This window comes from Nycticebus coucang, chromosome 21 (assembly GCF_027406575.1).
Source record: "Nycticebus coucang isolate mNycCou1 chromosome 21, mNycCou1.pri, whole genome shotgun sequence".
Lineage (NCBI taxonomy): Eukaryota > Metazoa > Chordata > Mammalia > Primates > Lorisidae > Nycticebus > Nycticebus coucang.
This window is the reverse complement of record NC_069800.1, coordinates 690,219-699,826: the sequence shown is the minus strand read 5'-3', so window position 1 is coordinate 699,826 and position 9,608 is coordinate 690,219. Positions and strand designations below refer to the sequence as shown.

Genomic DNA, 9,608 nt, shown 5'->3' with positions numbered 1-9,608 from the left:
CCCTCCCGTCTGACTCACGACTTCCCTTCTTGGTCCTCAGGTCTCTCTCCCTGTCATTCCACACGCTTCTCTCCTGCCAGCTCCTCAGCTTATTACTAAACTGCGTGTAAAAGAAAATCCACGGGCATTCCTTCCGTGACAGTTTTCACTCATATCTTCTATATCTCATGATTTTCTCTGATTTCAACTTCAGAAGAAACCCCAAGGGAGGTGATACTCTTCTCTCATTACTGAAAAGATCTCGTCCTCCTCCCTGGATCTCCCCTCACTCCCCAGTGACCCCAGTACGTCTCCAGCCTGCTCCTTTATCTCCCGGGCACTCCCCACTCTGCTCCTTGTGTGTGATCTCCTGAGGGATCCAGTGGGGAGAGAGAAACCAGCTTCAAGAGCAGCCTGGGAAGTGGGTTCAGAACTGAATTGTCCCCTTGTCAGGTAATGTACATTTTACGTAATGTGCAGTTTGTAGAAGAGACCCCCTTTCCACTTAATGTGGGGTGAGTTGTGTGTCCTGTTCCCACTGAGGAGGCTCAAATAAAAGACTAAGGCTGAGATGAGGCAGGAACTGCCCTGAGGAGGGGCCTCGCTCTGCCCTTGGGCAGGGAGTGGGCAGCGGTCAAGGCCCTGGTAGGGGAAGGAGCCTCTGTCAGGACCCCCTGGCATCTGGTCACAGACACGCCGGACCAGGACATGGGCAGCAGGGGATGCACATTGAGGGTTCTGTGGGGTTCAGCTGGGAATCCGGACACCTGGCCCTGGACTCTGCTCAGGGCTCACTAGAGCCACCTGCTGAGTCCTCCCTGGACCCCTGGGATCCGCAGACTAAGCCCAGCCTGGCCCCACTTTCCCAGAAATGACACCCAGCCACTGGAGCTGCACACAGGCCCAAGGATGGTTGGGCTGGGCAGGGGAAGAGCAGCACATTTGCATGCAGGGCTCCTCTCTCTCCTCTAGGTCTGGAGCGGGGATAAGAGAGACCTGCAGTCTGTCTGCCTCAGCAGAGCTCTGGGGTGTCTGCACCATGGCCTGGACCCCACTCCTCCTCTTCAGCCTCCTCCTTTACTGCACAGGTCAGGACCGTCCTCAGCATCCTGACCCCCCAGCTCACTGACACCTCCTCCCACACCCATTCCTGGACTGTCCTGCCCTTGGTCCTCCTTCCAGGACTTTATGGGTGTCTGTGTTTGCAGAGTCCCTCTGCCAGCTTATGCTGACTCAGCCGCCCTCTACATCTGCCTCCTTGGGAGCCTCGGTCAAGCTCACCTGCACCCTGGACAGTGGGCACAGCAACTATGGCATTGGATGGCAGCAGCAGCAGCCAGGGAAGGCCCCTCGGTATATCATGAGGCTTAGCAATGATGGAGCCAGCAGCAAGGGGGACGGGATCCCTGACCGCTTCTCAGGCTCCAGCTCCGGGGCTGACCGCTACTTAACCATCTCCAACCTTCAGTCTGAGGACAAGGCTGATTATTACTGTCAGACTTCAGATTGGGGTATTTCTCACAGTGACACAGACAGATGAGGAAGTGGGACAAAAAACCACTACCTACTCAGCTTTTTGTTTTATGACATATTTGAAATTTGAAAATATGACCTATATGTGCCAACTGAACTTGGAAGCACCTCTGGGTTAAAATATGCTACTCTCAATTCTGTTTCTGAAAAACCAGGAAAATTCAAAACAAAAAAACCTCACCAATGACACCAAAAATGTTGCCTGTTTATCCAAATGTGCTAAAACCAGTGTCTTTGGAGCTGGCGATTTTTACTTTAAAGGTAGAAAATGAGCCTCTATGGACTCACGTCTTGCTCAGAGCCAGAGACCATCCCAGCAGGTTGACAATCCTACAGCATAGACTGTCCCCTCACAGTTGTCACATCACAGACCTCCCAGTCACCTGGGCTCAGGGCTGCCTGAGGCTCCCTACATCCCAGGGACTGGGCAGTGGCATGTGAAACGCTACCTGAGGACAGTGGCCTGACTCACCCCTGGGTTCCTGCAGCTGTAGTTGTCACCCAGCATGGAGGGGCCGTGAATGGCAGCAGCGATGGCTGTGAGGGCAGCAAACCTCCTTCCTGGAGGTGAGAGGGGAAGGGGAGGCTCCACCACTGCTGGGAAATTCTGAGCCTGCTCCAGGGGAGTGGGGGGTGCAGGTCTCTTGAATGTGACTTTCCTACAGCTGATCCCACTCAGGGACATGGTGACCCCATGGTGGGTCTTCCTGAAGCCACAGGCGCTTACTTGTGTCCTTTTGTCTCTTGCCCCACTGGGACTTTTCAACAATCCAGAGTGTCATGTGGGGTCTGTGGGGCATCAGGGAACAGAAATGTTCCAACCTATATATGTGTCACTCCCCTTGTGAAGGTTGCGATGTTCCTGGGTCTTGAGGCCACCTTCCCTTACACAGGGAGCTGACAGACACCGGGAGTTACAGAGAAGACTGGTAGCATGGCTCCCAGTAAGAAATCCTGTGTTTGTGGCCTAGGACAGAAATGACAAAACTTCTGGTGTCCCAGTCTGATTCTCCCTTGTCAGCTGGGCTCTTTGACACCCTGTGATTCAGGCTGAGGGTCAGGCTGATAATCATCACTGTCACAGCTGAACACAACCTGATGCCAACGAGAGCCCCCACCCACACCGAGTGAGACAGGGTCTGCCCTTCATGTCTACCCATCAAATCCATCCCTCCTGTGTCCCTGCCTGTGACCAACACCTGATTAGGTTGTGGCTTCTGCTGTCACTCGTGTTCCCAGAAGGTCTGGTGCTGTCAACTTGGCTCATCTTGAATGGGGTCAACAACAATAACACCTTCTCTCCCTGGCTTCCCAGTGAAACAAAATATGTAGTAATTGCTCCAGAAGTTATACAAGTCCCCTCATGTGGATGGGATGTCCTAGGGACTAGAAATGCACTTTGTGTGACACAGAAAACTCAGGTGCCTTTGCAGTCCCCTAGTTGTCAAATGCACCTGGCCGAGGTTTTCTGGATCATTCTGTTAGCTGTGAAGCCTTAGGGAAGCTGGGTCCTGTTTATCCTCAAGGTGTGTCCCCAGAGGGCTCCCAGATACCCAGGTGCAGAATGAGCCCCTCTCCCCCCGTAAGGAGCTGATGGTTCAGGGATCCTTCACCCCTAACATTCCCTACTTGAATCTCATGAACCCAATTTTCTCCTCTCTCTGACACTTGGGTTGGGATGACGCTGGAGTGCACGTCAGTTCTCTGGGGACTAGAGGGATAAAAATCCCAACTCACAGAAAGCTGTCACCTGCTCAAGCAGAATCACCCAGAACAACCAGGGGAGCTGCTCTCTGCTCGCTGCTCCTTCCTGCATAGGGATGGACTGGACCCCGGGCTCCGTCCCACCCCGCATCCCAGGCCCTTCATTCCCCACAGGTGACCAGGAGCTGGACGATGGGAGGAATAACTGTCTACTAGACAGACAGGGTGTGTCTGGGATGACCAGAAAACACTTCCAGCAGTCTGTTCAGACAGAATCTCCAACTCCACGTCTGCCCCTCAGCAACTGACTGTGACAGCGAAGTCTGACTCTAAGTGACATGTAGGCCCATTGTCTGCAAGGCCTGGCCCTGGCTTGGCCTTGGGCTGGTGCAGAAGGGAAGCAAGAGGCAGGCTTAGCCTTGGGCGGCCCAGGCCCAGCTGCCCTGTCAGGCACTGAGCTCTCTTCAGTGTGGGTCCTACAGAGAGATTTAGGGGGCTGAGGCTCCAGGGTCATGCAGAAAAGCAAAGCGAAGTGAGCAGGGCGAGGTCAGAGAACAGGTGTGTGGCAGATGTGGTAATGGGGTTCAGCATGAAGAAAAGACTGTCTTTCATAACACTTAGTAAGAGGACACATGGCCACTAGAGCTGTGACAAAGAGAATATCTGGCAGGTCCTGAGCTCTGGAATTGAGGAAAACCTAGGCCTGTTCCTGAGGGGTCCTGGAAAAATCACGGAACAACCATGGTCAGTGTCCTCTATGCAGGGTCATCTGTCCCACCTGCTGCCCCTCCCAGAGCCTCTGGGGTGTGCAGGTCGCTCCCTCCCTGTGGTCTCTGTCCCAGCACCTGCTCCCATGGGCAGGTCACACTCTGCCCTGAGTGGGGCAGCACAGCCCAGGCAGATTTGAAGGAAGGGCTGCCTGAGCTCAGGGTGAGGAGTGACTGAGGAGACACGGGCATCAGGGCTCCATTAGGGGCCTTAGAGAGCAGAGTAAATGTGCTCCCCACCATTGGACTCCTCCCTTCCCCTCCTGCCTCCCTCTTCTCCTTGAGGTTCAGGCCAGGAGAGGACTCAGGGCTGCCTGAGGGCCCCTCACAGCTCAGGGTCTCTGTTCCAGGCCCTGTCCCCACACTCTGTGTCTGAGATTGCAGGAGTGTTTACTCCATGTGCCCAAGGTATGATTAGAGGGTGCTGAGTCTAACCTTTAAATGGGCTAATGTCCTCTCGGTGTCCAGAGAGGAGGGAGAAGGGTCAGGAACAAGCAGGCCCCAGGGCTCACTCCCCTCCTCTCCCTCACAGTCACACTCAGTGTCTGCATCACCGTAGGAGGTGTGCCTGAGGTGGGCAAACATTTTTCGTTCATATTTTTCTCTTTCTGCAATCTGTCAGTGAGGGGTTCAGGGGAACAGGAGTGCACCAAAGGGAGAGGCTGGGCCCGAGAGCAGGTCCTGGCCTTCTGAAGAGCAGGCTCTGCTCTTCCCAGGGAGGAGGAAGGGGAGCAGCTCCTGGTTCCCTGGAGGGACGGGCTGCCCTGTCCCCACTGGGCTTCCTGCTCTGCTGCCCCCAGGGGAGGCTCCTCAGGGAAGATGAACTCCCAGAACTGTCCTGTAAATCACACAGGGACCAGGCAGGGGATCCCCTGGAGAGGAGGCTGCGTGGGCACCTGGGACTACGTGTGTGGGGCATGGACCCTGTTTAGCTCCATCCTTTGTGGGAAGACACTGGACACAGAGGGGCAGGTCTGGGTCTGGGCAACAGGGGGCTCTGTGCCCTTCCCTGAGGCCTGAGCTCGGTTCCTAGCTGGGACCCTGACCTGGCCTGGTCTGAGCCCCCTGTCTGGTGGTCAGTGGGCCAGCAGCTGTGTCTTCACAGTCCTCTGGAGCACCAAAGAACAGGCCCACCCAGGCTGATCTCTTCCAGGGTCAGATTTTCAGGCAGAGGTCATAGGCAGAGCCTGGGGTGGGATGGGACAACCCTGGTTTGCATGAAGGGTCCTTCCCATCACCGGGCTTCCAGAGGGGCCAAAAGGAACTGGGGGGGGGAGGGGCAGCACAGCTCCTCAGAATGCAGAGGTATGTGGGGTCCCCAGCATGGGTGTCATCTCTCTTTTCTCCTTCTTGCTTGTCCAGGTATCAGGCTGGGGATGAAAGGACCAGGGGCTCTGGACATGTCTCTGCCCACTGACCCACTCCTCTCCCTCTTGGTCTGTCCTGAAGTTCAGGGTCCTGGACCCAGTCTGTCAGTCTGTGCTGACTGGACCACTTGAAGCCTCTGAGCCTGGCGGGTTGGGGGGGAGCGGCCTCCATGTCCTCATGGAAGTGGCAGTGATGCTGGGTGTGGCTTTTCCAATGGGATCAGCATCTCCCAGGCTGTGCTGACTTGCTGTTGTGAGCACCCGCCTGTCCTGTGGAAACTGGCCAAGCTCTGATGGCCCATCTGGAGTAATGTCAGAGGGGTTCACCCCAATCAGTATCAAAGAGGCTGAGCAGGGCAGTGCTAGTGGGAGCTCCTTATACCCCACCCCACCCCACTGCCACCTGATTGTGGCAGGGCCCTGTGTGGAGCTGGACTTCAACCCCATCTCCAGCAATGTGATGAATGAAGAGGAGTATGCCGGATGGGCAGCCCTACAGGCCACCCACCCTGACCCCTGATTATGGGGACCTTTGAAACCAGTGAGGGCTGAGCAGTGAGCTCCACTCGATGATGAGAGGGAGAAGTGTTCAGTGAGTGACCCAGATAGGGATCAAGGCACAAGCTTGCTCTTAACCGAGCCTGGGTGCAGATATGATCATAACATACCTGGATCACACGACCAGATGTCTCAATTCTCAGGACAGCCTAAATTGTGACCATCCAAAGAACAGGTAAGAGAACGTGTCTTAACTTAATCCTACGTGTATTTAAGGCTTATAGTTGAGGAAATGGTGGATGATTTGTGAAGAACAGTCTAGAAAGCACGAATCCAATGTGCTGTAACCCCAGCCTGCCTCAGAGTGAGGGGCTGGAGTTAATGTCCACTGATAATGGCCTTTGCTGGCCCTGCACAAAGGGCAGGAAACTTTCTTTAAAATAGCATTAACATTGTATTTTGTTGCATTTTGAAGCAATAGAAGTTCACTGTACAAAAACATTCGAAAGTAAGTTTTTGAAAAGTATTCTTCTTAAATAATACATGTGAATCTTATTTCAGAATTTGAGTATATTTCCTTCATTTTTGTTTTCAAATTTCCAACTCCTTTAATCAAATCACATGAATAAAGACAGTTCACCTTCTATTCGCTTCTATATTCAGTCAAGATTCTTGTAAGTAATTTTGTTATTATTAAAAATCATATTTTACTGACTTTTACATTATCAGATTCAAACTGATAATGTATTATAGTGTTTGTATAATTCTATTTTATAAGGGACCAATAAAGATGTGGTGATATTATTATTACTAATGAGACTCACTATTATTAACACACTTCTGAGTATTTATGTGTTGTCAGGGGTGATTTTTGCCATTTTCCATGGGAAGCAAATGGAGAAACCAGATGTTAGTCTGCTGGGTCTCTGTGAGAAGGACAGATTCATTGTCAAGGAACAATCAGAAGCACATTTACACATGCAAGCTTTAAAACAGGAATTCTCCAAATTTAATGAGCACATGACATTTCTGGGAATCTATTGAAAGGGGGATTTTGACTCAGTGGGTTTTGAGTGGACCTGAGATTTTGAATTTCAAGCAAACTTCCTGACACCCAAAATCCACATAGACATTTCTATATAAACACACCTATGAGAACAGGATAAAAGAAGCAGACAGACAAGAACCTGTGAGAATTCCATGAAAAAATAACCAAGAGTTGAGATTTAAAATCCGACAGCAGAGGACAAATGGGAAAATCAGTTTTTCTTGCTTTAAAAATCATATCAACAGCAAACAAAACTTCCTGTAACCTGAGCTCTTTCCAGTTTGGGCCCCATTTCCCCACGGGCGGCTTCTGCTGACTTTCCTAAAGTGCAGACCTTTCCCCTCTACAGCCATCCTGGTCTGGACTCACAGGTCCCCTTTTCAGTTCCAGGGTCACTCCACTCTCTTTCCTCCTGCTTCACTGTTGTGACTCCTTTAATTATTTAGCAAGGTCTTTATAACAGAAAAGTTATTGTGCTTTTCCAGAACATTCCTCCAAAGTTGACACTTATGTCCCCATTCACGATCTTGAGCCCCTTTAAATCCTAAGTTCTTCGGAAGCCCAAAGTCCACAGAATCGCGTTGCCTCTACAGGTCAAACTTTGAACTTCAGCTTTCTGAATTTCACTTCTTTTCCAGGGAATCAGAAAGGATGCTGATTCAGCCTCCCAATCACGCCCCACTCCGCTGGCCTCTGTGGTCTCCTGAGGAGTCAAATAGAGGGAGAGAAACATGACTCCAAGTGCAGCTGGGAGGTGGGTCGTGGCTGGACTGTCCGTGCTCTCCGCTAATGCACAATTTGTTTCATGCAGACGTTGTAGATGAGATTCTCCCTCCCTTGATGACTCCTTGTAACGTGGAGTAAATTGTGTGTCCTGTTACCACGGAGGCGGCCCCAAATAAAAAACTGCCAACTGACAGGGGTAGGAGTCTTCCCTGAAAAGGGGCTTGCCTTGTTATTGGGCAGGGAGTGGACAGTGGTCAAGGCCCCCAGGTGGGGGAAGATGATGCTGTCAGGACACCCTGGTGTCTGGTCTAAGACACGCTGAACCTAGAACCTGGCAGCAGGGGGCGCTGCGGGGAACCAGACACCTGACTCTGGTCTTTGCACAGAAATCCCTGAGGCCAAGAGCTGGGACTTCTAGGGTCCTCTGGGGAGCCTCAGGCCAGGCCCAGCCCAGACCCCTCCCAGAAGTGACACCCCGCGACTAGGGCTAAACCCAGGTCCAGGGAGGGTTGGGCTGGGCAGGGGAAGAGCAGCACATTTGCATTCATGGCCCCTCTCTCTCCTCTGGGGCTGGAGGGGGGATAAGAGAGACCTGCAGCCTGTCTGCCTCAGCAGAGCTCTGGGGTGTCTGCACCATGGCCTGGACCCCACTCCTCCTCTTCATTCTCCTCCTTCACTGCACAGGTTAGGACAGTCCTCAGCACCCTGACCCCCCAGCCCACTTCCTACACTCATATCAGGACTGTCCTTTCATCCTGTCCTTCCTCCACGCCATAATGAGTGTCTGTGTTTCTAGGGTGCCTCTCCCAACCTGTGTTGACTCAGCTGCCCTCTGCATCTGCCTCCCTGGGAACCTCAGTCAAGCTCACCTGCACCCTGAGCAGTGTGCACAGAGGCTACAGCATTCATTGGTATCAGCAGCAGCCAGGGAAGACCCCTCAGTACCTGATGTGGATTGGCAGTACTGGAAGCTTCACCAATGGGGACGGGATCCCTGATCGCTTCTCAGGCTCTGGCTTGTGGGCTGACGGCTAGTTGACATCTCCAACCTCCAGTCTGAGGACGAGGTTGATTATTACTGTCAGATCTATGACAGCAGTGGAATACCTCACAGTGACACAGGCAGATGAGGAAGTGGGACAAAAACCTTAGCTTGCTCTAGAGCCTTCTCTATGAATTTTCAAATTTCTAAGTATGCTCCATATGCACAAATTCTACTTGGGAGGACATTTGGTGTTTAAAATATTTCCACTCTCGGTTTTTCTCCAAATGTTTCTGAAGTCTCAGGAAAACCAAAAGCAAAACCCAAAGCCCCCTGATGACACTGAAATGTTTCCTGTTTATCCACATGTGCTGAATCCGGTGCCTGTGGGGCTGGCCTTGCTCAGGAAACCTAGAAAATGAGCCTCTCCTGGCTCACATGCTGGTCAGGACCCAGGGACCCTTTCAGCAGGTGCATAGTGCTACATCATGGATGGTGCCCTTCCAGTTGTCACAGCAGAGACCTCCCATTCCCTCCCAGTCACCTGTGCTCAGGGCTGCCTGAGGCTCCCTATGTCCCGGGGACCAGGCAAGTAATGTGAAATGCAGCTGACATTGGTCAGGGAGAATTCCAACCACAGAGCTGGCCTGGCTCACTCATGGATTCCTGCAGCTGTAGGTATCACATCAGGGTAAAGGGTGGGTGTGGGGAGAGCTCTGGGCCTGAGGCAGCAAATTTCCATGTGGGAGATGAGAGTGGAAAGGGGGGCTCCTCCTCTGCTGAGAAATGCTGCGCCTACTCCAGGGGAGTTGGGGGATGCAGGTCTTGTGAATGTGATTTTTCTAAGGCTGGTCCCACTCAGGAACATGGGGACCCCATGGGTGGGTTTCCCTGAGACAAGCACTGACTTTTGTCCTCCCCTCTTCTGTCTCACTGGAGCTTTTCAATAGTCCAGGCTGTGATTGTGGGTCTGTGGGACATCAGGGACCAGAAAGCCCCCAATC

At 52.5% G+C, this 9,608-nt stretch overlaps 1 protein-coding gene across 1 annotated transcript; it reads left to right on the top strand.

Annotated features, from left to right (window-relative positions):
- Positions 1-1,018: 1,018 nt before the first annotated feature.
- LOC128574160 (immunoglobulin iota chain-like) lies at positions 1,019-8,657 on the top strand. The gene is made up of 4 exons (XM_053574827.1): positions 1,019-1,067; positions 1,188-1,490; positions 3,331-3,441; positions 8,419-8,657. The coding sequence occupies exons 1-4, from the start codon at positions 1,019-1,021 to the stop codon at positions 8,655-8,657; spliced, it is 702 nt and encodes a 233-aa protein (XP_053430802.1).
- The last annotated feature ends 951 nt before the right edge of the window (positions 8,658-9,608 follow it).

Coding starts and splice junctions, on each gene's coding strand:
- LOC128574160 (XM_053574827.1), top strand. CDS start 1,019: ATGGCCTGGACCCCACTCCTCCTCTTCAGCCTCCTCCTTTACTGCACA. Junction 1,491..3,330: donor CTGTCAGACTTCAGATTGGG/GTATTTCTCACA, acceptor CTTCCTGCATAG/GGATGGACTGGACCCCGGGC. Junction 3,442..8,418: donor CTGTCTACTAGACAGACAGG/GTGTGTCTGGGA, acceptor CTGTGTTTCTAG/GGTGCCTCTCCCAACCTGTG.